This window comes from Saimiri boliviensis, chromosome 11, assembly GCF_048565385.1.
Source record: "Saimiri boliviensis isolate mSaiBol1 chromosome 11, mSaiBol1.pri, whole genome shotgun sequence".
Classification (NCBI taxonomy): Eukaryota; Metazoa; Chordata; class Mammalia; order Primates; family Cebidae; genus Saimiri; species Saimiri boliviensis.
This window is the reverse complement of record NC_133459.1, coordinates 1,436,849-1,464,796: the sequence shown is the minus strand read 5'-3', so window position 1 is coordinate 1,464,796 and position 27,948 is coordinate 1,436,849. Positions and strand designations below refer to the sequence as shown.

At 58.6% G+C, this 27,948-nt stretch overlaps 2 protein-coding genes and 1 long non-coding RNA gene across 9 annotated transcripts in view; 1 reads left to right on the top strand and 2 right to left on the bottom strand.

Annotated features, from left to right (window-relative positions):
* Positions 1–43: 43 nt before the first annotated feature.
* RER1 (retention in endoplasmic reticulum sorting receptor 1) lies at positions 44–12,746 on the bottom strand. Of its 4 annotated transcripts, none has more exons than XM_039474116.2 (7): positions 12,581–12,746; positions 8,172–8,259; positions 6,528–6,632; positions 4,338–4,437; positions 2,966–3,044; positions 1,434–1,569; positions 44–766 (listed from the first exon to the last, which is right to left on the bottom strand). In XM_039474116.2, the coding sequence occupies exons 2-7, from the start codon at positions 8,250–8,252 to the stop codon at positions 677–679; spliced, it is 591 nt and encodes a 196-aa protein (XP_039330050.1). In that variant the 5' UTR covers positions 8,253–8,259; positions 12,581–12,746; the 3' UTR covers positions 44–676. The 4 variants fall into 4 exon arrangements, with proteins under 4 accessions (XP_039330050.1, XP_039330051.1, XP_003939692.1 ...); XM_039474117.2 differs by lacking the exon at positions 12,581–12,746 and adding an exon at positions 12,413–12,474; XM_003939643.4 differs by lacking the exon at positions 12,581–12,746 and adding an exon at positions 12,142–12,352.
* Positions 12,747–13,001: 255 nt separating this feature from the next.
* The window catches only part of MORN1 (MORN repeat containing 1), a 66,151-nt gene continuing 51,204 nt past the window's right edge, over positions 13,002–27,948 (top strand). For all 4 annotated transcript variants that reach the window (XM_039474119.2, XM_039474121.2, XM_039474118.2 and 1 more), the window contains exons 1-6: positions 13,002–13,086; positions 14,511–14,582; positions 16,708–16,806; positions 17,515–17,625; positions 19,042–19,132; positions 19,851–19,938. In XM_039474119.2, the coding sequence (XP_039330053.1) occupies positions 13,011–13,086; positions 14,511–14,582; positions 16,708–16,806; positions 17,515–17,625; positions 19,042–19,132; positions 19,851–19,938 (537 nt within the window). In that variant the 5' untranslated portion in view covers positions 13,002–13,010. The remainder of the gene's footprint in view (positions 13,087–14,510; positions 14,583–16,707; positions 16,807–17,514; positions 17,626–19,041; positions 19,133–19,850; positions 19,939–27,948) is intronic.
* On the bottom strand, positions 19,068–26,099 carry LOC120366027 (uncharacterized). The gene is made up of 4 exons (XR_012512291.1): positions 24,956–26,099; positions 23,698–23,861; positions 19,400–22,539; positions 19,068–19,154 (listed from the first exon to the last, which is right to left on the bottom strand). It is a non-coding gene; the product is annotated as an uncharacterized LOC120366027 (long non-coding RNA).

Sequence of the window (27,948 nt, the reverse complement as noted above, 5' to 3'; positions counted from 1 at the left end):
AACACTCTTTACGTATCAAATGTGTCAAAATAATCTCAAACAATTAAAATATAATATATATATTTATAATTCCAGGCCCTCAGAAGCAATCATGGTAGTTAAGAACAAAGTTTTGAGTCATCAGGATAGAGGCCAACTGTAAGCATCTCCAGCGAGATGAATCGATCGAGGAAACTGGCATCAGAACCCACAGTGACGTGACAACCCCTTTCAAGCGTTCAGTTCTTTCAAACGCACAGGACTCGGGCCAGACGGTCCCTCGGGCTCCGTGGAGTGGCTGTGGCACCGCCTCCGGCTGGCAGGGAAGGCGGCCTGGCCGGGAGCGGCCGTTCCTCCCTCACAGGCCTCACTCCCGCCTGCCCTCCCGTCACCGAGGAGGGGACCGGCCACCCACCCTCGCCCCTGTGGGCTCCACCCGCCTGGCTTCCTGCCTGCAGCTGCCTAGAATTCCATCCATGAGAAAACACCTGAACGTCACTGAAAAAGAAATCCATCCGATTTGGTTTAAGTGCCAGTTTCTTCCAGAACCTGATATTTCAGCTACAAATCATTGAAGCTCCTTTTTAAAAAGAAAATTCGACTCCCTCATAATCAACTACTTTATGTGAAGAAAAGGCATTGTTAACAATGGCTCAAAACCGTTCCTGCAACGCGTGGGGCGTCCTCAGTCCCGCTTCTAGCTGGCGAAGGCCTTGCCGGCGTCGTCCCTGCCCCTGTACCTCCTCTTTCCGTGCGTGAACGGGATGTACCGGTACTTAATCATGTGCTGCGGAGAGAAACAGACGCAGCTTCTGCACAACCGCTTCCCCTCAGCCACGCTGTCCCCAGAGCTGAGTGCCCAAAGGTCCCCCATCTTTTCTACGCATCAGGCAAGTGGAAGCGGGACCCCAATGGCTTCTTGCACCCCCATCAACACAGCAACGCCTTCCAGAGCCCTCGAGTCCCAGGTCTGAAACCGCAGCAATCCAGGTGTTTCGTGAGCCTTCCGTGGAGGAAGGGAGAGGGGGATGGGAGGTGGCCCAGGGCCCTCTCTGCGGCCAGCGCACCAGGCACAGAGTGAGGCCACAGTGGCAAAGCCACCCCGTCAGGGCAGTCCGTGGTCCTGGCTGGCCTCCCCCTGACGCCCTCCTCCTCGGGCAGGCTGGCGCAGGGCCCTGGGCGCCCTAGGAGCAACCACGGACGCTGCACACACCCAAGCTCTCCCATCCAGCTCCCACCAAGAGCCCGCTCGCCCCGACAGCCGCGCTCCCCGGGTCGTTCACCGGCCGTGCTGGGGAACGGAACAGCGTCCTTGTCACACACACGACTGCCACTTAGCTCCACATTCACACTAGGCAGACTCTGCCACCGCCCGCCACAGCCCAGCACGGCTCCCCTGCGCCTCGGGAACGGAAGAGTGGCCGCGGCTGGCATGGCGGCAGCGCCTCCTTTACCTTGATCTGCCTCTTCATTGTGATACAGAAGAGCATGATGAAGTACATCACCAGGATGGGCCAGAACACCGGGACGTTGAAAGCGTCGAAGAAAGTACAGACCATAGCCACAAGGATGCCCTTGGTAGCCGCGTGCCTTCAAGTGGGGAGAGAAGGTTAGCGCCACAGCTGCAGCCAGCACCGGGCCCCCGCTGGCCGCCTCCAGCCTCGCAGCCGCACCGACCCCGCAAACAGAAGCCTCCCGTGGAAGGGGGGGTCCACCCTGGGCACAGCAGCAGCATGACCCTTCGTGTGCGGCTCATACCCGTACCGCCCAAACCACAGAGATGCCTTCTCTCACCTCCTTCAAAGGTACCACTCTTCATACCACTACGCAAGGCATAAGGCCTCAGGGCCGAGGCTGCGTGCCCCATGCCCACTGCCGGACCTGCCATCTGGAGAGAAACCCAGGCTGCGTCTTGAGGACGGTCCAGGGCCTTCAGCTCACCACTGTGGCATGGCCAGCAGTGTTCCCTCCCGTCCCAGCACACGGCCGGCAGCTGCCATCACCTTCAGGAGACTCAGCTCTCCCTCCCTAGTCCTAGCTCCTGTGGGCTCCCAGAGCCCGGCTCTCTCAGCTCCACACTGCACCCCGGGAGCTCAGCAGGCTCCTTCCGTTTACTGAGCCGTTTACTGAGCCGACACACCTGGGTTCCTCCCAGGGTGGGGTATGAGGGACGGAGCAAATGCACGCAGTCACAGAGCCCCTTCATTCAGGTGGCTGTGCACCCACCTCTGCCTGCCTGTACAGACACGGCACTTCTGCTCAGGCCCATCTCAAAATGACTCCAGGAGAAGGCTAGTCCTCCTCTGCCAGCCACAGGGAGCCACAAGGCTGGGGATGGGAGAGAGGGAGGAGGGAGGGGAGAGGGAGGGGTCAGAGGAAGGGGGATGGGGAGAGAGGGAGGGAGGATGGGGAGAGAGAGAGGGAGGAGAGAGTGAGGAGGGAGGGGGAGAGTGAGGAGGGAGGGGGAGAGAGTGAGAGAGGGAAGAGGGAAGGGGAGAGGGAGGAGGGAGAGGGAGAAGGGGAAGAGGGGGGGAGGGGGGAGGGGAAGAGGAAGGGGGAGGGGAGGGGGGAGGGAGGGGAGAGGGGGAGGAAGGCAGAGAGGGAGGAGGGAAGGGGGGAGGGGGTAGAGGGAGGGGGAGGGAAGAGGGCGGGGGGGGGGAGAGGGAGGGGGGAGGGAGGGGAGAGACTGGCTGCACAGACATGCCCTCCCCAGGCCACAACCGCAGAAGCCAGTGAGCACTGCATCCCAGAAGCAGCCACCTTTCTGCCAGCCTCCAGGGCACTGGTGCTGACTTGAAACCAAGAGCATGGGTGAGGTAGCGAGTGGCCTCCCGCGAGAGCCCCTGAGGCTCTCCGGCGCCCGCCACACCCAGTACAGCATTCATCTGTTGGGTGACTTGAACAAAACTCAGCACAGGCTGAGTCTCATCAGCCACCCTGGAGCACAACGCTCCTTCTCAAATACCGTGAAGAAGAATGAGCTCACCAAAACTTAAACTCTGGAAGCCTTCGAATGAAGGGGCGAAATTCCTCGTTCTGTTTGGTTGGCAGCGAAGGACCGTCATCTGCAAGGCAGAGCAACCATCAGGGACAACGCCCCTCTTTTTATTTCTATCACATTTCTAAGTGTTCCCCTAAAGGCTTTTGAGTAGCAGGCCTCACATATGTAAACAAAGGTTTGTATCATTTAACCAAAGATAAAAATGGGGGTCTGTGGCCAAGTCACACATCAATTCATCAGTTCACTGCTTTTAGGAGATGCTGGCCGAATTTTTTAGAAGACGTCCGCATGTTTTAAATGCATAAAGAACTCAACCACATATACATGTCCAGCAGCACCTCAGCTGTACCACATAAAGGTACAAAACCCAGCGCGGAGAACAGGGCGGGGCCGAGGCAGCGCTGACCGGGGAACCCGGGGCCAGGCCTCTCCCACCAGCAGCCGCGTCAGCACTCTCACCCCACCTCCCCACCGGTCAGGTGCCACTCCCCATTTACAGATGGGAAAACAGGTCTGCAGAAAAGGGGTCTTCATTTTCTCCCCCAAACAGCTACAACAAATGAGAGGAGCTGTGTTCCCGTCAATCTTTCCATCATATGCTCTACACAGAAGACTCACAGGCTTCTGGCCCCACAATGAGAAAACACTCTGCTCCCGACAGCAGGGTCCCCAGCATGAGGAGGGTCCTGGTAGGGGGCTGCCGTGCGTTTCCCTACAGTGGCCACGACATCCTGGAATGCACAGGTGTCTGCTCCTCTCCTGGGGCTGGCCAGTCAGCCATGAACTTGGGGCCCCTACCTAGCCAGGCGGGCCCAGGAGTAGCGTGAGTCTCCAGGAATGGAGCACAAAGCATCGGGAGCACTTCAGCTCACGGCTCCTCATAAACCAGAGAAGGCCACCCGAAGCCTGGCCTGACCTGACGCTGGCATCAGGGTCCCGGCAGTCTCCGTGAGCCAGTGACCTGCCCGTGGAACCCTCTACCTAGGGAAGAAGGTAACCTCACCATGGCCTCCTCCAGTGATTCTGAGCGGCCAGTGACTGGGGTGGGGTGGGTGCTGGAGTCCACCGTCCACCTCAGACTCCTGCTGTCCGCGGTGCTCGGTGGCCCTGAACACGTTACCTATCCCTTACGCCTCAGTTTCCTCATCTGCAAAGTGGGAAAACAGAATGGACACCCACTCTGTGGCTGTCAGGAAGGTGTGAAGAGTGTTTCTACAAAAATATCCTGATCACCCAACATAACACGTACATTTCAACCCCAAGAGCAGAGCCTTAGGTGTTTCCAGAGGACACTAGGCAATCCCGTCAGAAAATGCAAGCACCAGCTGCCACACACCAGTGCACAGCCGCTCCCTACCTGAGTCTTCCATTAAGGAAGGATCCACTTTGGGCGAAAGAAAAGCTATGAAAAGGTTTAGATGGTAGATTCCCAAGGCATAGGTCACAATGTACCACCCCTGAAAGAGAAGGAAAGAGAGTCAGTGGTGCACTCCGACGCCCGTCCGCCTCATCCAGCTCATGGCTGACGCCGGTTCACTCCCAACTTGGTTTCAACTGATCTTAAAAACATAGAAAATTCACTTAGAGCCAGGACGAGGAAGCACAGCGAAACCCCACGGTAACAATTCACTTCAGATTATACCCTGTGGGACCTGAGACCAAGGGGACAAGCCAGGGCCCAAATGAGCAAAGCTCTTCCGGGGTCCAGGTAGACCACACGACCCCTGAAGTCACAGGTGCCCCACCAGGAGCAGAACAGAAAAGGCGGCTTTTCTCAGGAAGCACACGGCCGAGCTACACCACTGGCTCGGGCGGCCCAGGCACCGGAGGATGCTGGGCAGAGCCCCGACCAGGAGCACAGCCATCAGAAACAGAGGGCAGAACCTCAGCTGTGACGAGAGGCATGCTGGCGGATGTCCCTCCAAAAGACGATTCACGTCGCCAGAAACACTCTGCCAGGAGGGTTCAACCTTTGCCCAGAAGAAATCCACACAGGAAATCAAGAATGAGGTTCCAAAAGTGTGCTTAAGCCAAGCCTTCCTCAAGAGATGCAAAGTGGGGAGATTCCGGCCGGACGCCTGCATGCAGCAAACTTACTTGCAACTAATTCATCTTTAAAATGACGAGGTACATCCCGTTAGAAGCCAGGACCGCATTCTCAATTCTAAAAGCCTTAAATTTCTCAGCCAGGCGCGGTGGCTCACGCCTGTAATCCCAGCACTTTGGGAGGCCGAGGTGGGTGGATCACCTGAGGTCATGAGTTCGAGACCATCCTGGCCAACATGGTGAAACCCCATCTCTACTAAAAATACAGAAATTAGCTGGGCGTGGTGGCACATGACTGTGGTCCCAACTGATGGGGAAGCAGAGGTAAGAGAATTGCTTGAACCCAGGAGGTGGAGGTTGCAGTGAGCCAAGATCACGCCACTGCACTCCAGCCTGGGTGACAGAGCAAGACCCCCATCTCAAAAAACAATAATAAAATGAAATATAAAAGCTTTAAGTTTCTCATACAAACAAGAAATCTTTCTGCCCACAAGTTTTTCAAGTCAGACGGCTAAATGCTAGATGTGAGGGTTAACCGAGTGTCTGTGTATCCACCTTCCTGCCGCAGGGCCACGCGTGAAGGAACTGGCTTTACAACACAGTAACCTGTGGATGCTGTGCTCTTCCCGCCCCTGCTCCTGCCTAAAATCCCTGATTCAAGGTTTCTAGGTCATTCTTTCTATCAGAGAATGGACCGAGTTCAAATTAAAAAAAAAAAAAACAAAAAAACTAAACTATAGCCAATTAAGGTGTGTGCTTTAAACAAGGAGGTATTTTCCACAGTCCCCAGAGAGAAAAGAGCCCGGACAAGGCTTTAAGCCTTCCTGCTCTGCACACAGAAAGACTAAACCTCCTCCTCTAAGATCTGCGAAGAATTCCCATCTTACAAGCTTGCTCCTAGAAATCACGTTGACCAGAAAGTAAAGGAACACCAGGGTGAAGTCTGAGGAGACGCCACCCGACCCAGGGACGCCTGAAAACACACTAGGGAGAGCCTCGAACCCCTTCAGTCGCTGTCTCTTATCTGACCCGTCTCAACCTGCACTGTCCTCTTTGGCCTCATATGAGGTAGAACTCAGGAAAGGCTCAACAAATCCTTTTGAATGCCAAATCATTCACAGCACCCAAAGTATGGAACCTTCAACCGAGGAACGAGGCAGCCGCCGAGCGCCACTGTGTCCTGACCACCACGCAGCAGGGTCAGTGGGTCAACGGCGGCTCACTGTCCAGGCCTGGACACGCCCAGGGCAGGGCCGGGCTGGGCTCAGGGCTGCCTGGGTGCACTGAGAAGCCTGGAGAGGGAACGGGACCGACTCTAGGTCAATCACAAACAACCCTGTGGTACAGACAGTCACTGAGATCATTCTGGCACTTGGCACCTAGCTGAAAGTGACTCCTAGAGACCACATCCTGCCAGACAAACTGGATCAGCAGCACCCCCTCAGCACCACGTCCTGGGAACACGGACAGAGCCGAGTCCACCACTTCAGCCCACACCTACCTGAAGCAGGTAAACCCGAATCATGTAGACGAAGCTCAGGCCCAGTGTCACAACCCATCGCACAGCTGTGTAGGGTGTGGACTTGTCTAGCCAGGACTGATAAATCTAGAAAGACAAGAATGCAAAGGCGTGAGGCAGGCCCTGTAAGTTCTGCACTGACCCTGCCACAAAATGCACCTTCTGCTATGGCTGGTTTTCCATTCTTAAAAAGCTAAGTAAAAGAGTGAGTTAAAACAGCAAGAGACTGTCTGTGTATCAGCACAAAGCAGTGACTACAATTCATCCTAATGTATTTGCAGTAATTCCTGAAGCAGGTTCATCTCTTAGGCAAGAATATTACACAACAATCTCCTAGAAGATGGTGACATGGTGCTGGCCCAAAGGGATGACTATGGGGAAGACCCAACCTCACCCTAGAGACGACTGTGCAAGTCAAAGCCCCACCCTACAGCACAGCCCTTATCTCCCTGTCCCAAGTCAGCTCCCTTAGCTGCTGCCTTCAGCAGCGCCCTTACCCCACCCCCAGGCCCACTGGCCACAGCCTGAGCCCGGCAGCCACACCTGCACGTGTGGGCATCCAGACGGCTGTGGACGAGCCGAGGGGGCCCTTAGTCTTTACATACACACATATGGATGGGCTTTCAACTTTTTTTTTTTTGAGATGGAGTCTCGCACTGTCACCCAGGCTGTAGTGCAGTGGCATGATCTCACCTCACTGCAATCTCCGCCTCCCGGGTTCAAGCAATTCTCTTGCCTCAGCCTCCCGAGTAGTTGGGACTACAAGCACACGCCACCATGCCCAGCTAATTTTTTTAATATTTTTAGTAGAGACGGGGTTTCACCATGTTGACTGGGATGATCTCCTGACCTCGCGATCCAACCGCCTTGGCCTCCCAAAGTGTTGGGATTATAGGCATGAGCCACCTCACCCAGCCAGGATTTTTAAATTTTAATTTTGAAATTTAATTTTTGGAAAACTTCAAAATTCGCAAAAGTAAAAACACTACGTAAGCCCATATATACCCATCACCCAACTTCACTGATCGTCGTTTCTCATGGGATTTAATGACAAAGTTGACAGATTTTTATCTGAGCTAGAGGCTCCGCAGCTGGAACTGCTGGGTGACCCGGGCTTTTCCCGAGACGGAGCTCCGGGCTCCTCACCCACCAAGCGGTGCACACACAGCCCACACACACGTGGCCCCGGGGCCACACAGGAGCCTCCCGCCCTCAGGGGCAGCACCATGGATGGTGACATGGAGAGGGCAGGGGTCCCAGCACCGGGGGTGTGGGTGGCCAGGAGGGGACCGCAGGAGCAGCACAGCAGCCGCGGCCACGTCCGTCCTGCCTGGGAGCCAAGACCGGGTTTCAGGTTTTTAAAGGTTGGTAAAAGGAAAACAGGAACAGAAAACACTGATGCGACAGACCACATGTGGCCCCAGAACCCGCTCTCTCCACAGCCGGCCCTTTACAGAAAGCCGCAGTGCGCGACACGGTGGAGCGAGCACCGTCCTCGGGAAGTTCCGGCCTGAGGGTGTCACTTCTCCATCAGGAACACCGGCAAACGGATCCTTCGGGAAAATGCTGGGAGTCCACAATTTCTTCTTTAAGTATTTACACTCATCTACCAAAAAACCCACCAACCTGTCCAAGTCTCGTGAAAAATCTGTACACCACCGAAGGCTTCCCATGGACGGACTCTCCCACACTGTCCCCTTCAGACATTCTGTAACTGAGAAAGACACAAGACGTTTAAATAAAAAGCATTCAAGGACGTGAAAGCTTGGCCCCATGTTCACCAACACTGTCAAGTACATTTCCATATTCAGCATTGCGTCCACGCCATTTGTGTTTTTACTATCAACTGTTCGGGAAAAAGCAGCAGGTGCACAGGCTTCCGTGGAGGGGAGGGCGGCGCGAGGCGGACTTGCCCAGGAGCGCGGTGCGTCCGCATCCCCCCACCGGCACCTCGGCCACCTGAGCATGGGCAGCACCGTCCGCCCCACTGGCCCTAGGAGCAGCCTGGCTGTCGCTGTCGGGTCCCTGGGCTGGTCCCTGGCACGTGGCACTGGACATCCTCCAGGGATGTGGATCCCGCAGGGTCCCCCCCAGGCACCTGTCCTGGGTCTCCGGGCTGGCGGGAGCAGGAAGTGTCCTGTCCTCTCAAGGCCAGGTCCTCCACCCCCCACACAGCAAACCGCTGTCCACAGCTCTCAGCTAATCCACCCATCTGCGTCCCAGTTTCTTATCTGGCAAGCGGAGGTGACGGGTCTGCTCCCATTTCAGCACGCCGCTGTGATGCCATGAGGAATGCACCTCAGAAGCCAGGTGCCAGAGGTCACAGTTTACCCAAGTGAAGGGCATCCTTACCCCCATCTCACAAAGCAGGGCCTAGTCACAACCAGCGGAAGCCACGTGTCCAGGGTCACAGTTCTGCTTCTGAGCAGGCGGAGCCAGGCTTGACTGCCACCTGGCTGCTCAGCCGAGCACGCCCCCACGTCACTCCTGAGCCCAGCTGGCTTCGGGACCCACCGCTCCTCGGGAAAGTGCTGCTGAGTACCCGGGGCCTGCCAGTTGTCACTCCTACTTTAAAGATGAGATGCCTGCTGGCTCCTGAGCTGGAGAAGATGCCAGGGCAAAGTTCGTGTCCTCCCCACCCCCACCTCTGCCTCGGCATGGCGGTGAGGAGAAACAGCCTCCAGTCTCAAATCTGGCTTACCGTCCCCCCTGTGCTAAGTGGCTGTGAGGCCTTCAGGAAACCCTCTGCCAGCAGCCAGCCTCTGTTTCCTCATCTGTAAAATGAGGCTCTGAGAAACTGGCCAGGCACTGGCCGGGCGTGGTGGCTCACGTCTGTAATCCCAGCACTTTGGGAGGCTGAGGCAGAAGGATTACCTGAGGTCGGGAGTTCGAGACCAGCCTGGCCAACATGGTGAAACCTTGTCTCTACTAAAAATATAAAATTAGCTGGGCATGGTAGTGCGTGCCTGTAATCCCAGCTACTCAGGAGGCTGAGGCAGGAGAATCACTTGAACCCAGGAGGCGGAGGTTGCGGTGAGCTGAGATCTCACCATTGCACTCCAGCCTGGGCAAGAAGAGCGAAACTCTGTCACAAAGGAAAAAAAAAAGATACACCAGACACAAAGGCAAAGACATAATTCCTCAGCAACTCTTGCAGTCAGTCTTACGGTTCTCATTTACAGATTAAGAAAACTGAGGCTCACAAAGGCTAACGAGGTGCCCCCGCCCATGAGCAGGGTCACACTGGGCGGGAGCTGGAACCTGCGCCTTCCTGAAACCAACACTCTTCCAGTCACCGAGCACCGCGCACCGGGGGCATCTTCCCTTCAGGGTGGAAGGGGGCAGGCGGCCAGACTCGACCCCCCAAGTGCCTCTGCCTTCCCATCACAACCGAAGCGCTGAAGTGATCAGGGCAGCTCCCTCCACGCTGCCAGGGCTGTGCAGAATGTGGCTCCGTGACCGCTTCCTGGTTCCTCTGTGCAGAGGCCAGGCAGGCTCGAGGAGACCAAGGGGCCATTTGGAAGAGCCGTGTCAACAGAAGACACAGAGGAGCACCTCTACCCTCCACTGAGAACTCCGCATTTAAATCGGGGTACACTAGAATGCAGCATCTGGAATGGGCACCTATTTAGGACAAGGCCAGGCCACCTGAAAGGGACTTCAGTCACATTCTTCGTCCTATAGCTCCGTACAAGTTCCCGCCTATTTTACTCAGACGGAGTGTTTCCCATTAAAGCACCTTTACTTGGCTGGAGGTGAGGAGTAACGTTAGAGAGAGAGCCCCGGGCCCTCCCACATCAGGCTGTTCTCCAGGCAAAGCTCAGAACTTCTCACTCTCCAGCTGAACACGTGGAAAACCTACTGAAAACGCATCAGCCAATTCTGCTTGTCTGACACACACAACACGTACACCAAACACAGCTCGAGCTCTGAACAGCCCGAGGCAGCGTGGCAGGAGCAGGAACGTGAACTTTGAACTTCAACGGCCTTTCCGAGCCCGGCTCTGCCTCACTCCGCCAGTGTGACCTGGACACGCTATTCCAGGATGCCTCAGGCTCCAGTCTGTGAAACGGGACACCCGCACCCCTCCTGCCTTCTCTACCAGGCTCTCGAGAGGAGTCAGTGGGCAGCCCGCGGAGCGTCCTCGGTACCAGGCAAGGCAGTGCCAGCCCTGTTCCCAGATCAGGGCCAGCCCTCACAGCAGCTGCCTCCTGCGGCCCTCTTCTCTGCTGTTGGAAGGCCACCTACGCTTCAGAAGCCTCCGTGACTGCCCACACTGACCCCAGTCCCTTACATCACATCACCGTTATTTATTTATTTATTTATTTATTTATTCTTAAGACAGAGTCTTGCTCTGTCACCCAGGCTAGAGTGCCATGGTGCAATCTCGGCTCACTGCAACCTCCGCCTCCTGGGTTCAAGAGATTCTCCTGCCTCAGCCTCCCAAGTAGCTGGGATTACAGGTGTCCGCCACCATGCCAGGCTAATATTTGTATTTTCAGTGGAGAGGGGATTTCAGCATCTTGGCCAGGCTGGTCTCCAACACCTGACCTCATGATCCACCCGCCTCGGCCTCCCAAAGTGTTGGGATTACAGGCGTGAGCCTCTGCCCCTGGCCCATCACCCTGCTTTTTTATTTTGTGTACGTTGTTTTCTGACACCTTTCTGCTTTCCCAACTTTCTCCTAGAAAGCTCCTTGAGGGGTCCCTGTCGGGTTCTAGACTGGGCCCTACCACCTAGAAGTCCATCACATAGTAGACTACTTTAGGTCCAGACACAAACGAAACGAAGAGGTAGATAAAACCAGTGCAAGCAGAGACCGTGAGGACGTGCTGGAGAGTGTAAAGCTCTCCACATGCCCTGTTCCACGGCTTGCCACCTTCATCCACGTGTGTGGTCCTTCACTAAGGAAGCGCTGTGTCGAATGGATGAAGACCTCTGCCTGGCCCACCGGGCACTGAACTCTGCTTCCCACCACCTCTCTCTTCACGTCCCCATCCCAATTCCTCAGGACGAGGAAAGCCCCCGCCTGCGCACCAGGCTTTACGCCTCTGGTGTTGTTCCGTCCTCTGAAATGCCCTCCCAGACCCTCTCTTCCTTCTTCCCAAGGCCACATTCCGGCCCGGGCTCCTCTCTCCTCTGCGCCTGACCATCTCACATCTGCACCTGGCTCCTCCGCACTGTAACCGCGGTCACCTCGGGCACACGGCAGAAGCCAAGTGAGAGTCTGAATTCCTGAGGACCCTTAGTCCACGGAGGGGACAACTACATCTTACTAGGAAATATCAACCCAACTAAGAATAAAGTGCCTCCGAAACGACCAGCCAGTCCCTACTCTTCATAAAGAGAAAGCGGGGAAAGCCCCCTGAAGGTCCCGAGGCTGAAAGCAGGCCTCGGTGCGGAGGGGCGCCTGGCAGGGACACGCACGTGACTTGATCAGTGGGACCACACACCAGTACGAAGTCAGCCGGGAGCATTTATGACTTTATTGCCTATTTCGAACACAATCGAAACCGAGGTGGCCAGTTCCCCTTCAGCCCGTCAGGGACGCCTTCACCCCAGGGCTTAACACTAAATCCTACAGATTTGCTCTGACCTGGACGCCGGATGGGGAGACGGCACATCCCCACTCGAATCCAGCCCAACGCAGAGCGCCGCGGGTCGGCAACTGCCCGCTTCCCCAAAGGCCCGGCAGGGGAATCGGACGAGGCGCGGCCCGGGTGGGGAGGGCGGCAGCCCCCGCCGGGCCCCTCTCCCGCTCCCCCGCCCCTCGCGGGCCCGAGGACTCGGCCCGCACCTCCGGACCCCTCTCCGCCGCCACCCGCCAGGCCCCTCTTCCCGGGCCCGCCCCGAGGCGCGACCCGTACCCCCCAGGGCCGCGGACCGGGAACAGGCTCCCCGCGGCCACTCGGGCCCCGACGGCCCTCCCCGCCCGGGCCTCAGCGCGGCCCCGCCCGCCCGCGGCCTTGACAGCCCGGAAAGAGCGGAGGCGGCGCTGCCCGGCCGTTCCCGCGCCACGCAGCCCTTCCCGGCACCTCGCAGCTCCGCTGCGGCCGAGCCGCGGTCTCCCTCACGGCCGCGGGAAGGAGGACAGCGGGGCAGGGGCGGCCGCCGGCGCTGCGCTCGGGCTCCGGGAAGCTGCAGCGAGCACTTCCGCTCGGTCCTGCGCGGCGCCGCCTCCAGGGCCCCCAAGATGGCGCGGGGGCGGGGCCGAAGGCTCCAACCATTTCCGCTTCCGGCGCAGACGCGCAAGCCGTTGGCGGGCGTGCCTCTCGGCGGAAGAGACGACGGCGGCGGAAACGCGCCGCGTGCGCAGGCGCAGCTGCGTCCTCTGGCTCCGGGTCCGGCTGGCCTCACTCCAGAGATTGCGCGAGCCCAGGGACTAGGCCCGTGGCCACACCCCCTTGCGACAAAGACCAATGGAAGCGTGCGTTGCTGGTTGTTAAGGAAACCCCCGGCAGCAAGATGGCGGCGGCCGGCGAGGGCAGCCAGAGCTCTCGCGGGCCGCGCCGGGACCCGCCGAGGCGGCCGCCCCGGGACGGTAACAGCTGCGGGCTACAGGGCGGGTCGCTGTCCTGGGCTCCGTTCGGGGTGCGATCGCTCTACGCCCTCGACCCCCAAATGCTCACCTCGGAAAATGGAGGTCCCAGTGCAGCGGCGGAGCCGGGGCCACCCCCGCGTTCCCCACTCCCATCCAGAACTCGCCGGGCGCCTACCCGGGACCGGCTCGCACCCTTCCCCGAGCCCTCCTTCCGCAGCGGGTCCAGCCCTGCAGGGGGTCGCCCCCCGCGGGCTCCTAGCAGGGAAGGCCGGGTTCGGGCTGCAGCCTCGCAGCCAGCGGGGCCTGGTGTTGCCATGAGGATCCCTAATCCCAGGACGCGGGGCGAGGGCAGGCGCAGGACCAGCACCAAGCCTCCTGCCTTCCTGGCCGGGGCTGTCTAGAAACTCGAGGATGCATTTCAAAAGCAGTTTTTGCCTGTACTCCCGGCACTTTGGATCACCTTAAGTCAGAAGTTCGAGACCAGCCTGGCCAACATGGCGAAACCTTGTCTCTACTAAAAATACAAAAATTAGCCAGGCGTGGTGGCGCTTGTAGTTCGAACTACTCGGGAGGCTGAGGCCGGAGAATAGCTTGAACCCAGGAGGCGGAGGTTGCAGTGAGCCGAAATTGAGCCACTGCACCCCAGCCTGGGCGACAGAGCAAGACTCCGTCTCAAAAACAAAAAGGTTTTGATAGGAACTGTTCCTAGAATTAAATAAACGGGTCTGAAAGAGCTCACACCAGTGTCTTCAGGTAGAACCTTCCTGATTTGGGCATATACAGGAGCCTGTGGGAACCCCCTACCCTCCTCCCCGACATTTTCCCATAAACCCTGCCCCCAAGATGTGCCTGGGAAGCTGGTAGGGAGGGAGCCTTGCCCCTTCCAGGAACTGCGGGAGTTGGCTGGCACACTCAGCAACTGAATGGGAAGAGATGAAGCTGGCCAGGCCCTCCTTGGGTATGAGTGTGGATTTTGTCCCCTGAGGATAGGAGGCCGCTGAAGGGTCACAGCAGGGAATGGGAGGGTCTGCTCCTCCCCTGTGTGCCCTCTGACGCTGCTCCTGTGCCTTCCTCTAGCTCACTCATCCCCTCTGCCACAAGTCTCCCCACCTCACTCTCCCGAGCACCTCTGCTCTCTCAAGGACCTGCAGTTGTTTCAACCCAGCCCTCCTCTCGCTGGGCCTGTCTTCTCTGCACCAAGTAGGTGCCCATCCTTGTCCCATAAACACATGAGCAAATGGATAGACCGACAGTAGACAGGAGAGCTCATGAACCCCACAGGGCGTTTCTGGGCAGTGGAAGGTGAAGGACACCGACCCCTCGAATACCCTTGAGAGAGCTGCACTCCCTCCCTCAGAGGTGAGTGGACCACGCCTCACCTCTGAGTGTCTGTGCTCACCTGTGTGTGTCTTCTCCATATTCAGGTTATGGTGTCTACGTGTACCCAAATTCCTTCTTTCGATATGAAGGAGAATGGAAAGGAGGGAAGAAACACGGTGAGGAGCCTCAAGGGTCTCTTCCTGCCACTGCCACCCCAAAGCTGATGGAGCGGCTTCTCCCCGGGAGGCTGGGTGGGCAAGTAGCATTGCCTGTAGCTTTCAAGCACACTGAACTCTGATGCTTCCCTGGCTGCTGGGGGTAAGGCCGGATGGGCAGGGGAAGCAGGATCCTGGGAGACCCCCCCCCCCCCAGAGGGCCACCTTTAGCAAAGGAAGCTGTGACTTAGAAATTCTCCCTGGAGATTGAGCTTGTCTTTTCCAGAGTGAAAACTGACTTTATGGTTTATTTCTGACATAAAGACAACCTGCTGTTGTAGAAAGTTCAAGTAATAGAAAAAAGAAAGGATAAAGTCGGGCCAAGCTCGGTGGCTCACGCCTGTAATCCCAGCACTGTGGGAGACCAGGGTGGGTGGATAGCTTGAGGTCAGGAGTTCCAGAACAGCCTGGCCAACATGGTGAAGCCCCAACCCTATTAAAAATACAAAATCAGCTCGTAGTGCACACCTGTAATCCCAGCTACTTGGCAGATTGAAACAGGAGAATCCCTTGAACACAGGAGGCAGAGGTTGCAGTAAGCTGAGATTGCGCTGCTGCACTCCAGCCTGGGTGACAGAGTCAGACTCCATCTCAAAACAAAACAAAAAAAAGCAAGTACAAAGTTGATACCACTTGGACCCCCTGACCCCAGGCAAGTGCCATGACCCTTCTGGGGGGACCCTCCTGTCCCCGTGCTCCCCTCACACAGTTTTGTATCTGCCATCTGCCAGTTTTCTTTCATTTTTGAGACAGAGTTTAGCTCTTGTTGCCTGACTGCAACCTCTGCCTCCCAGGTTCGAGTGACTTTCCTGCTTCGGCCTCCTGAGTAGCTGGGACTACAGGCGCGAGCCACTAGACCAGCTCCAGCTAATTTTTGTGTTTTTAGTAGAGACGAGGTTTCACCACTTTGGCCAGGCTGGTCTCAAACTCCTGACCTCAGGTGATCCACCCACCTTGACCTCCCAAAGTGCTGGGATTACAGACGTGAGCCACCACAACCAGCCACTCTGCCCAGTTTTCTTTTTTTCTTTTAGCTAGAGTCTCACTCTGTCACCCAAGCTAGAGTGCAGTGGTTCGATCTTGGCTCACTGCAACCTCCGCCTCCCAGGTTCAATCGATTCCCCTGCCTCAGCCTCCCCAGTGGCTGGGATTACAGGTGTCGCCACCACACCTGGCTAATTTTTTATGTAGCTTTTTAGTAGAGGTGGAAGGGTTTCACACGTTGGCCAGGCTGGTAAGCTGACCTCAGGTGATCTGCCTGCCTCGGCCTCTCAAAGTCCTGGGATTATAGGCGTGAGCCACAGCACCCAGCCACTCTGCCATTTTCTACTCGAGGGTTGGTCTTCTGGCGTGTTTCTAGATGAGCTATTTTTGTATCTGCCAGTATTTTCTATATTTTTAAAACGTTTACCTTTTTTTTAGTGTTTTGCTGCGCAGATGCTTCTTTAGGGTCTGGTATGAAAGATTCTTGTCCCCCAGGCAGGCATGCAGGCTCCCGTCCATGACTACTGTCAGAGCCTGGCCTGGACGAGACGTTCCCGTTTTAGAATGTGCTCTTCTGTGGCCTGTGTTCTCCAGACTCTCTTTCCTCACCTTGACAGGAGCAGGGTGATGGGAGTGTGCCCTGGGGAGGCTCAGGGATGAGGTCTCATCCTGCACTTTTATTTATTTATTTATTTTTGAGGCGGGGTCTCACTCTGTCACCCAGGCTGGAGTGCAGTGGTCCAAACATGGCTCACTGCAGCCTCAAACCCCTGGCTCAAGTGAGCCTCCTACCTCAGCCTCCTAAGCAACTGGAACCACAAACACGCACCATCGTACCCGGCGCACTTCAAAAGTGTTTTGCAGAGGCGGGATCTCTCCGTGCTGCTCAGGCTGGGCATCTGCACCTTCATTTTTCTGCTTGTTCTGGCTGTAGGTACAGGCTGCTCAGGCATGTCTCAGCGGATGTTTTGAGGACTTTTTTTTACTTTTAAATGCGTGTATAGTGTGAGTGATGGAGCCAAACACAGCTCTTCGCTCTGAGAAACATCCCGATTCGTAGCCATCCCAACCACTGACTTCTCGTGGCGCTTTCTCTTGCCAGGCCACGGGAAGTTGTTATTTAAAGATGGCAGTTATTACGAAGGGGCGTTTGTGGATGGAGAGATCACGGGCGAAGGCCGCCGGCACTGGGCCTGGTCAGGTGAGCGCCAGCCGGGATGGCACATTCGCACCTTACTCATAACCCACTGGGCTCAGTCGGCCCCTCGGGTCTGGATGCAGAAGGTGTGATGTGTAGACGGGGCCTTTGTGCTGCGAGGGGCCTGCGCGCTGGGAAGCCCTGGGGATCCATTACTTGGACTCCAGGGAGGCTCTTTGGTCACCACCGAGAGCAACTCAGGCTTCCGAGACACTTCTCTGGAGTAAAGATGTTTCGGTCCTGAGTTACGCTATTGCTTTTTTCTTTAAAGCTGTTTCAGCCACAGTGTATCCCTAGTTGGGAAACCCGCTGTGGGGGCTCCCGTGCGGGTGGCCGGGAGCCGTCTCCAGGAACCTCAGAGCCTCAGGGCAGAGCGGTCGGTGGGTGTCCAGTGGAGCTCTTTCCTCTCAGGCTTGGCTTCCAGTTTTTAAAGAGCCAGGGAAAAAGCTCACTCTGCAGACTCTGCCCTCTGGCACAGGGCAGCGGAGCCCTCGGGATGGATGCCCACAGAGAGTGTGCCTAGACTGTCTGCCTGCCCAGCTGCTGGGGAGGCCAGACCTGCTTACCACGTTTTCCCTCGTGAACCAGAGTGCTGCGATGCAGGCGGGGTGCCCGTTCTGAAGCGGTTCCTGCGTCTCGTGGGCCAGGGATGGCGGAGCCGACAGGCTGCAGCCCTGACCCAGCGTTTTGTCTCTTCTCGTCTGCGTGCAGGGGACACCTTCACTGGACAGTTTGTTCTGGGAGAGCCTCAAGGACGTGGCGTCATAGAGTACAAAGCCGGCGGGTGTTACGAAGGGGAGGTCTCCCACGGCGTGCGGGAAGGTCTGGCGGCCACGGGAGCCTGTGCTGTGGGGGCGGGCACTTTTGGGGGCTTGGAATCTCCCATCCACTCAGGCTTGGGAACCTCTGATAGGACCTGTCTGACTTCAGAGGGCGGGAAAGGAGGCGGGGAGCCCGTGCCCTCCTCTCCCCGCCTCACCGTGGCCTGTGGCCTGCACACACTGGGTCCCGTGGCACCCGGTGCATCGCTGTGATTTTGCTGCCCGTGGCTTAGGGGTGAAAATGGCCACTGCTTTAGTGACTGCTCCTAAGCCTGGGGTCAGTAGGTTAGCCTGGGCCCCACAGGGAGGGGCTTCTGGTCACACGTCACATGGCCTCACTAAATGGCTACAGTCACAGCAGCTCTGCCAGGCCTGAGGGCCCCCGACGTCCTTGTGGGCCTGGGAATCCAGCTCCTTGCCCCGGCGTCTCAGTCAGCTTGGCTACTTCCTCCATACTCTGTGGACCCACGCAAGTCAGGAGGCCAGACTGAAGCCAGGAGGGCGCTCTGCCCTGCCCCTCTACCCAGCCAAGCCGGGCCCGTCGCGGTCCACAGTCCCCCGGCCGAAAGGCCACCCACACCTGAGCAGGAGTCAAATGCTAACACCGCCACCCCAGATGGAGCGTCCTCTTTGTTTCCCAGCGTCTCCCTTATGTTAAGAAGCAGAGGCCAGGCATGTAATCCCAGTAGTTTGGGAGGCCAAGTCAGGAGGATCACTTAGAGTTCAGGAGATCGAGACCAACCTGGCCAAAATGGCGAAACCCCGTCTCTACTAAAAATACAAAAATGACCTGGGCGTGGTGGCAGGTGCCTGTAATCCCAGCACTCAGTAGGCTGAGGCAGGAGAATCACTTGAATCCGGGAGGCAGGGGTTGCAGTGAGCTGAGATTGTGCCACTGCACTCCAGCCTGGGCAACAGAGCAAGACTCCGTCTCAAAAACAAAACAAAACAAAACAAAACAAAAAAGAAGCAGAAATACTCTCAAATTTCTAAATTGTCCAAAGCCTGAAAAATCCCACAGTTTACTGAAGCCCCATCCTCTTGAGCTTTTCCTCATTCGGGTCAAGCCCCGCCCTCCTCCCTGTGAACTTGGTTCCGTGTAAAAACAAACATCAGGCCCAAGCGGAACCCATCTCCACCCAGCAGGACGCAGAGGCCGTGCAGCCGCGAACGCTGGGCCGTCTGCAGGGCCCCTTCAGCGGCACCTTTGAGAGCGGGACCCCAGGGCCACTTTTGCTGCCCTGCGGACTGACGGCCCGTCCCAAAGCACATCTGCCCTTCCCGTTTAGAGCCTCCCCAAGCCCCACGCCTCCTAGACTCCCTGCCTTCCTCCTGCCCGCCCTCCGAGGAGCGGGGTGCAGATGCCTTCTCTGATGCAGGAGGCACGAAGCCAAGTGTGTCTCGGTCCCTTCTCCAGGACATGGGTTTCTGGTGGATCGGGACGGACAGGTGTACCAGGGCTCCTTCCATGGCAACAAGAGGCACGGGCTGGGGCAGATGCTCTTCAGGTGAGTATGAGTCTTGCAGGCGCTGTTGGGCGAATGGCAGATGCAGAGCAGGTGTGAGGCCACGTGGCCTGAGGACGTAGACAGGACTGACCGTAGGACACCCCGGGCCCGATCCAGCCCCTGTCTACCCCCAGCCCCTCCAGAGCCAAGTTGTTTAACTACATTCTGTGGTTTGGGGTGTCATTCTGCAGTTTTCCTCCTATTTATTGAAATTGACCGAAGGTGTGTTTAGTAGAGAAAACGTCACCCCCCGCCCTGTTAAAATACCTCCTGAGAAGATCAGGCAGGCCTGGTACCACAGGAGCCTCTCCAGGTCTGGATGAGGGTGGGGGTGCCCTCCCGCCGGCAGCAGGTGCGAGACGTCTTCAGCTGTGTTGACATTCCCGAGGCAGAGGCAGAGGCAGAATCTCCGCTGGCTGTGGAGACTGCAGGCCCCTCCTGCTGCCTCTCCCATGTCATTGCCCATTTTGGGTGGCAGAAGCTGAGTGTGTCCCGAGCGGACCTGCCATCCAGGGTGGGGGTGGGCGGACGTGTCCCCGCCGCCTGTCACCGGCCTCCAGTGGGCCCTGGCGAGGCAGGAGCGCTCAGGGCCATCTGCTCAGGCCTATTTTTGCCTCAGTCCCTTGGTGCCTGCAGAGCCCGGTGGGAGGAGCCGGTCGGAGTCACCGCCGCCGCCTGGCTCCCCATGCTGAGAGTGGACTCTGCATGTGTCCCCCAGGAACGGTGACAAGTACGACGGCGACTGGGTCCAGGACCAGCGTCAGGGACACGGGGTGCTGCGCTGCGCCGACGGCTCCACCTATGAGGTACCCAGGGCACACAGCGCCCACTGCCCAGAGGGCATGGGCCTCACAGTGGGCAGGGCGTGTGGGGGGTGTAGGGAGCCTTGCCCTGGCAGCTTCTCCACGTGCCAGGCCCTGCTCATCGCTTATCATCCTGTGTGGGAAGGGAAGTTTCCCTCTCCCCTCACAGAGAAAAACGAACAGGAGTGGGTTCGTCTGTGTACCCGTGTACACTCGGGAGATACCCGGAGAAGGGGGAGACTCACAGGCGGCTCTCGCCTGTAGTTCAAATTCCATCTTCAGCCAAACCAAAGGAAGAAGGGTGTTGGGGGCCAGTCATGGGGGTAAGGCTTGTGGCGTGGCTGAGGTGGGGCCTTCTCCACCAAGGCTGTCGCACCTCGGTGACCTGGGGCCTTTCTCCTACTCGTAGGAAGAGGAGACACCCTTACACGTGGAGTTTCCTTTCAGATGCAGATTTTTCTTGCACAAGGGAAACTTCTACTCTGTTTTCAGAGCTTCTCCTGTGTCTGCAGTTTCTCAAAATAATCAGCTTAAAATAGTGCTGATGCCAAAGAGGCAGATTTGGGGTGGCACATTCTGGTCTGCGACAGACCCTGCAAGGCAGGGACTAGGACTGTTCTCTGGGGAGAGGGCTGGTGGCCCCGCGCGTGCAGAGAGCAAATTCAGGAGGTTTGGAGGAGGAGGTGCCGGACTTGTGGACAGGTTGGATGTGCAGGCTGGGGCAAGAGAAGAGTTGAGGCTGGCGCTTGGGCTTTGGCCGCCGTTGAGTGGACAGTGGGACCTGGTTCAGGACGCAATCAGGAGACAGAAACCACACCCATTGCCGGGCGCGGTGCTCACACCCGTCATCCCAGCACTTCGGGAGGCTGAGGTGGGCGGATCACCTGAGGTCAGGAGTTCGAGATCAGCCTAACCAACACGAAGAAACCCCGTCTCTACTAAAAATACAGAAATTAGCCAGGCGTGGTGGTGGGCACCTGTAATCCCAGCTGCTCAGGAGGCTGAGGCAGGAGAATCGCTTGAACCCAGGAGGCAGAGGTTGCAGTGAGCCGAGATCTCGCCACTGCACTCCAGCCCGGGCAACAGAGTGAGACTCCGTCTCAAAATAAATAAATAAATAGAACTAACCACACCTATCACTGCAATGGAGAAAATGTAGTGAAAGAGTCACTAACAAGGACGAGGCAGCTAGCTACCAAAAGGGGCAAGAGAAGGAAGAGCAGCTTCGCAGAGCCAGGAGGGGTCCCGCCGACAGCCCCTCAGCCGTGCGTGGGACCTGCGGGGGCTGCAGTAGTTGCCCGGGCTGGGCTGCAGGCCTGAGCTCCCCTGACCGTCCAGCAGCACTAACAGGAAGGGACCCCGTGTGCAGGTCAGCGCGCCACAGCCGGAGAATCGGGGCGGCCAGGGCCTCGGAGAGACCTCCCTGGGTCCTTCGGGCCTCCGGGCTGCTGTTGATGAGAAATGCAGCATTCAACGGTGTGGGCTGCGGAATTACCACGTCAGCTGAATTCCCATCCTCGCCAAGATTCCCATGTGAACGCTGGAGCAATGGTTAGAGAGAACGGTCGCTGGAACTGAGAAGAACCTGGCACCCTCCTGAGACTCAGACCTCGACAGAGGGTGTGGCTGCCAGCCCAGGTGGGAGAAAGGTTTTCTAGGGTTCCAGGGGCCAGAGCTGCTTCTCAGGAAACTCCCCCTGAGGCACAGGAGACCCTTGCCAGAGACCAGACGTTGGGGGGCTTTCTGCAGGCCACTGGCCCTGGCCGTACGAGTTAAAAGTAGACACACTGCCTCCCACAGTCTCACCTGGTTCTCTTTGACAAAGCCTGGCATTGCACTGCTGGCAAAGGAGAAACGTTTACGGGGTCCAGCTCCCATCGGGCAAAGTGGGCAAGGAAGTGGGTGCTGGGAGTTGAGAGATGATGGGTTGGCAGTTGGCACGAGGCCTCATGGGATGGAGGAGATGGGGGTGCAGGTGGGAGCCTCGTCCTGGCCGGTACAGCTGCCCCGCAGCAGGGCCTCAGAGCTGGTCAGATGTGGGGCCCTGGAGGGGTGGTCAGGTCAGGCTCCCCCTCCCCACGCATGTCCACCCTCCCTGCTCTTAAAACAGACCATCCTGCTTGGGTGAAAGTGCCGCCCATGCCCACTCTGGGAGCGTCCTTGCTGGGCCATGGGAGTCCATGCCAGCATCGCTGCTGCCCCCGCTGGCCCAGCCGGTGCTGCTGGTTCCCACCTGAGCCGCAGGCAGGAGGTGCTGTAGCCTGGCCACGGCTCCACCTCTTCTTTCCCAGGGACATGAGTTCATCCTGCAGGACCAGGCTTCACAGCCGGGACAGCCACGACTCTCTTGCCTTCGCTCTCCAGAGCGGCAGCGGGAGAGACGGCCACAGGAGTCTCTGGGCAGAATTCTCGTCTCCCTTCCGAAGGCTGAGCAGCGCCTCGCCTTGCAGGGCTGGGGCGAGGCTGGGGCCGGCTCTGGTGCACAGCTCCGGAGCTTGGGCCTGGGTGTGTGGTTTCACTTCCTGGATGCCAGGTTCTGCTCTCCGCCTTTCAGTGCATGGGCTCATGATTCTCGCCAGTCCGTGCAGAGCATATGTGAGGAAGCTAAGGCACAAGGACCATGGGCTCCCGCATCAGGGAGTGGACGCGCAACCCGGGGAGCTCATGGCCCAGGGACTCAAGTGCCACCTGCTGCCGAACAGGCTGTCCCCTCTGGCCTGGGCTGGGCAGGGCTGGGCGAGAAGCAGCTCCTGTTCTTCCAGAGGACCATGGATGGCTTTGTCCTCCCCACCCCCACTCCCAGCACAGCCCTGTCCCCAAAAGCTGTTCTGTCCCACGGGTCCCCTGGCTGCCACCCAGGCGCCAACTCGGGGCCACGCTGCCTGCTGGTCACCATTGGCCTGGGCCGAGAGAGGACCGGGCGAGGGACGGCTCCCTCCTTCCGGGGCTGATGGCAGCAGGGCACTCGGCGCGTCCACCAGGGGGCAGCCCAGCCCCTTCCCGGCGCCACACTGGCCCGGCCTCGATGGAGGGAGGCGGCTCCTCCCTGGGAGCCTGGAGCTTCTTCCCAGCCTGTGGTGTGGATAGGCGAGGATGGCCCGGGACGACACTGGGCCTGGGGCTGGCTGCATACTCCCGAGAACAGGCCCTGATTGAGCCCCCAGTGCTGCCTCGGGGCTCTGTCCCCTCCCCCGGGGCTTTCTACTTGGGATGGTTTTCCCTGTTGGTGCTAAAGCCTTGAATTCCTCAGAGTTTTGCAGAGGATTCTACAAAGGTCTTGGTGCAAACCCTTTGAGTGACCCACATTCCCTGGGGTTATAACACGACCTCCCCTTCCCTCTGCCGTCCAGGCCTGGAGGACTGCCGGCCAACCGAGGCCCGCACACCCTTGCCAGGCAGGCCCGTGGCCTGAGCTCCGTGAGGACACTGCTGTGTGTTGGTGCTCGCCGCCCCCTGGGGTCCCCTGGGCAATGTCGCCAGCAGCAGCAGTCCCCTGGCCTTGTCCACACTGCTGACACCTGCAGGCACGGGCAGCCCGTGGCCAGTGCGTGCCGCCACCGAGCCACCCGCCCCTCCAGCACCTTCTACAGGCATTGCCCCTGCCCAGACCAAGGTAGCCGCTAGGAGCAGAGAAGGGCACCCGAGGCCAAGAGGACAGGCTGGGCCCCACGCCCTCGGGATCAGGGCCGGGCCTGGGCCGCCTCCCACGCAGCACAGTGGGGCTGCCAGACTGCACTTCAGAGGCAGGAGGTTTTCACATACCTGTTCGTGCAAGAAAACACAACCAGGTCTGTCCTCGGCCTCCGGTTAATCAGGAGAAGCGAGGCTCTCTCGGTGCGTGGCGCCCGCAGCCCGGCTGCGCAGCTCTCTGCTCTGCGTCTTAGCGCTGGACCTTCTGGCCACGGTGCCCCTCCGCCACCTGCAGCCTGGAGAGCAAACACGGTCGACCCAGAGAGGCAGCAGCGGCTGGAGCGGGGAGTCCCGCCGCACATCCCCAGGCCCGCCCCGAGTGAGGGGACGGCTGTTCCTTGTGATGACATTTGTCAAATACTTAGCCCACTCAAAAAAGCATTTTGTCCGCCAGGCACAGTGGCTCACACCTGTAATCTCAGTACTTTGGGAGGCCAGGGTGGGAATATTGCTTGAGCCCAGGAGTTTAAGACCAGCCTGGGCAACATATGGAGACTGTCTCTACAAAAGAATTTTTTAAAAATTAAAAGTTAGCCAAGCATGATGGCACACACCTGTGGTCCCAGCTACTCAGGAGGCTGAGGAGGGAGAATCACTTGAACCCTGGAGGCAGAGGTTGCAGTGAGTTGAAATCATGCCACTGCACTCCAGCCTGGACGACAGAGCAAGAACCTGTCTCAAAAAAATAGAAAATCGAAACACCGACTATTTTGTCGTGGTAAAATACGTGTAAAATAAAAGATACCATCCTAACTACTTTTTATTTTGTAGAGGCGAGGTCTCACTGTTGCCCAGGCTGAGCGTGAACTCGTGGGCTCTCTGCTTCTACCTCGACCCCAGAGGGCTGGAATTTCCCGCGTGAGCCACTGCACGGTCACACCCGTTGTGAGCCACGCACACACCACAGCCACCTCCAGAACCCTGTCCTCTCCCTACCCAAACCCCCTGTGCCGCCCTGGTAGCCACTCTGTCTCTGGACTTAACTGCTCTAGGGGCCTCCTGTGAGTGGGTCACACACGGGTGTCCTTCCGGGCCTGGCTTGTCGCACTCAGCATGGCGTCCCCTGACGCATCCATGCCAGGGCCTGTGCCAGCCCCTCCTGCCTTCCTAAGGCTGAGCAGGGCCCTGCCTTGTGGGCAGACAACACTGGGGAGGCATCCCGCGCCCGGGTCCCTTGGGGGATGCTGCTGTGAGTGCCGCTGCACAGAGACCTCGTCAAGGCCCTTTGGGCTGCAGACCCAGAAGTGAGATTGCCGAGTCACGTGGTGATTCTGCTTTTAATTTTTGAGGAGCCGCCATGCTGCCTTCCACAGCGACCCCCCAATCTTACCTTTCCACCCACACCGTTCAGTTCCTCCCCAGGCCTGCCAACGCTGCGGGTTTTCCCCAGTTTTCGTAGAAGTATTAGCCCTCTTAACAATAGCCACAGTTGAGACGCAGGCCCCGGCCACCACGGCACACCGGGTCTCACTCCGCTTTGCCGCTTCTCGGCAGCTGTGGTCTCCCCCGTCCTGGCCACCAGTCGCGTCCATCCTGGAACACCTCCCCTCGCCATGTTGGCACTGCCAGGCTTTGCGGACTGCCTGTGTGCACAGGAGTCTGGGCCTTTGGATTTCTTTCCTGAGAGCGTGAGCCGTCGAGCGAGGCCACGAGCCAGGCGCCGGCCCTTCCTGGACACCGAGTTGCCTCTGAGAACTGCCCTGCCGCCCCAGCGACACCCAACCAGCCGGCTGTTCACTTTTTAGAGATCATTTTATTTTCTGAGAAGCCTAGAAAGTAGCGAGTCCTCCCTTCTCTCGCTCCTGGCCTTCGCCTCTGCCCGCCTCGGAGTGTGCCCTCAGCACCTCTATCATCAGCTCCGATCCTCCCATCCATGGCAGGAGCAGCTCCAGGACACGTCGGCTGCCACCCAAGGCAGCACAAGCTCCAGGCTGGCGAGGCCCCTCTGGAGACCTGCTCTCCGTCCCGACAGCAGGTGTGTCTGCTGCAAACCGTGTCTCCTGCCCTGCAGCCGGTATTCCTTCATGCAGAGCTCTGTGAAGAACCTTTTTTAAAAATGCGTTCTGGAAAAAAAATGCATTCCTGAAAATAGATGTGGTACAGCTTCTTCTGACGGAAAAGGAGAGCAGCGAGTCCCAAAGCAGAGAAGGCGCCTCTTCCACAGCGGCAGGAGGCGCGCGGCTCAGCGCGGTCCCGGGAGCCACGGACGTCCTGGGCCGCGAGCACCCCCGCCAGCCTGCGACGCCCTGGCCATCTCCGTCCCCGGCACCCCTGCTTCACGGCCTGCCGCCTCGACCTCCCGGGGCCCGAGGGCTTGGGCAGGCCCCACGCGTCCTCCAAAACATCCTCTCTGGGAGCCGGACCGGGATCCGGAGCAGACGGAGTGGACCGCGCGTGCGCCTGCTGGAGCGTCTCCCACGCGTGTTGGCGGCGCGCCCCTCCGGGCGTCCCGGGCTGCGTCAGCTGCGCCGCGGGTGTTGGCCGTCTCACACGCCAGCTTTCCCAGAGGCGCCGCTGGGCGCCGAGCACCTGCTCGCCGCACAGAGCAGGTGGCTCCTTCTCAGCAGCTTCGCCCGCTGCCGTGCCCCAGCCTCCTCCCCTCAGCTGGGCTTGTGTGGGAATGCCCACCCAGGGTCTCCACGTTTGGGCCTACTGCCCTCGGACCCAGGGGTCACGGTCCAGGGAGCCAGGACCAGTGGGGGTCCCCAGGGGTGCACGTAACACTGAGAACCATGTGAATAATGGGGTGTTTGAGCATGGCCTTTGGGGAATCTGGCCAGCTTGCCTCCCATGGACCCCCCGCCAACCTGGGGCAGCGGAGGGGGCTGACAGGCCATCGTGGACCAGTAGGGTCGCTAGGTCAGGCCCCATGCTCCCTCTGGAACTCCTCACAGTTCACACCTTAAAGCCTGGATACTGGAGGTGGGACCAGCAAGGTCAAACGCAGGACCCCTGGTCCCCGCTGTCCCTAGGAGGCGATGTGAATGGCCGGGCCTCAGAAACGGGAGGCAGTGACGCCTGTCCCACCAAGGCACGCCCAACCCCTGGGCAGTCGAAGGGCCCAGCCAGAAGGGTCCCGCACGTTCCTCCCTTGTGACATGGCCTGAGGGGGCTGGGCAGCTGGTCCTGGGAGCCCTTACCTGGTGCACTAGGCCGTGAGCCTCAGCAAGGCCCCGCCTGCTTCAGGCCTCAGGTCTGGCAATGGTTGGGGTTACTTTCTCCAGACCACACCCCCTCGAGGCTGACACTGGGGAAAGCTGGACCCCCGCTCTTCACCCCCACATCCAGGGGGTTCTGAGCCCCGAGAAGCACCAGACCCGCAACCCCCTAGGAGGGCCGGAGGCAGGAAGTGCCTGATGGTGCCAGGGGAGGGTGGACGCCTGACCAGGGCCTGAAAACAGAGGGAGTCGCTTCCAATAAAAGCACAGAAAGGAAACAGCATGAATGAATGGACCAGAAGTGCTGCCCAGGGTGAGAACCGAGCACTCACAACCTCTTCCACCTCGAGCTTTGGAGCCAGCCAGCACCCGCACGGTCCTCGCCCCAGCTGAGCCCACGAAGCTCTCGACTGTCAAGGGAGGTGTGAGCCTTCGGCCAAGGGGTGCTGGGGGCTGGGGAGAGCCAAGCACTGCCCACGGGCTCTTGAGTGCTCTGCCACCCCCAGCGGAGCGGGGCAGGGAAGGGAGGGCGCTCACAGAAGACACCCTCATGGTCCTGGGGTCACCTTTGCGGGAGGCTGGACGTATGCGCGCCAGCTTCACCTGCGTGACGGCATCCTGACTTTGAAATCGCTGTTCGCCTCTGTCTTTTGGGTGTGGACCTGGACCCCAAGTGACCTTTCCCCAAAGGCCATGTCACCGTCACCACCGCAAACCTGTGCTCACCTGGGTACCAGGCAGTGCCTGGCAAGGAGGAGGCAGAGCAGGTGGTGGCATGCCCACTCCTCAGCGCCAGCCTCTCTGCAACTGAGGCTCTGTGCGTGGCTTTCCACGCTGGGCATTGGCCTGGACTGTGCCTGGGTATTCCCCGAGGCGTGGGCGGGAGGCAGCTACTCCAGGACTCTCGGCGTCCCAGTCTGTGTCGTCAGCAGGGGCATCAGGAGCCTCCCCTACACCCTATCTAATAAGCTCCTGCTCGTTCCTGCTTGGGGTGCATGCCACAGAAACAGCTGAATTGTCAAAAGTGTGATTGACACGAATTAATCAAGACCCTGCTATTGGACCTGTTGCACTGAGCTCTCAAATGTGCTTGGACTGACCAGGTGCTGCATTGAAGCTTGCCTGGCAGTGCTGCGCGGGCCCGGCCTCCCACCCAGACACCAGC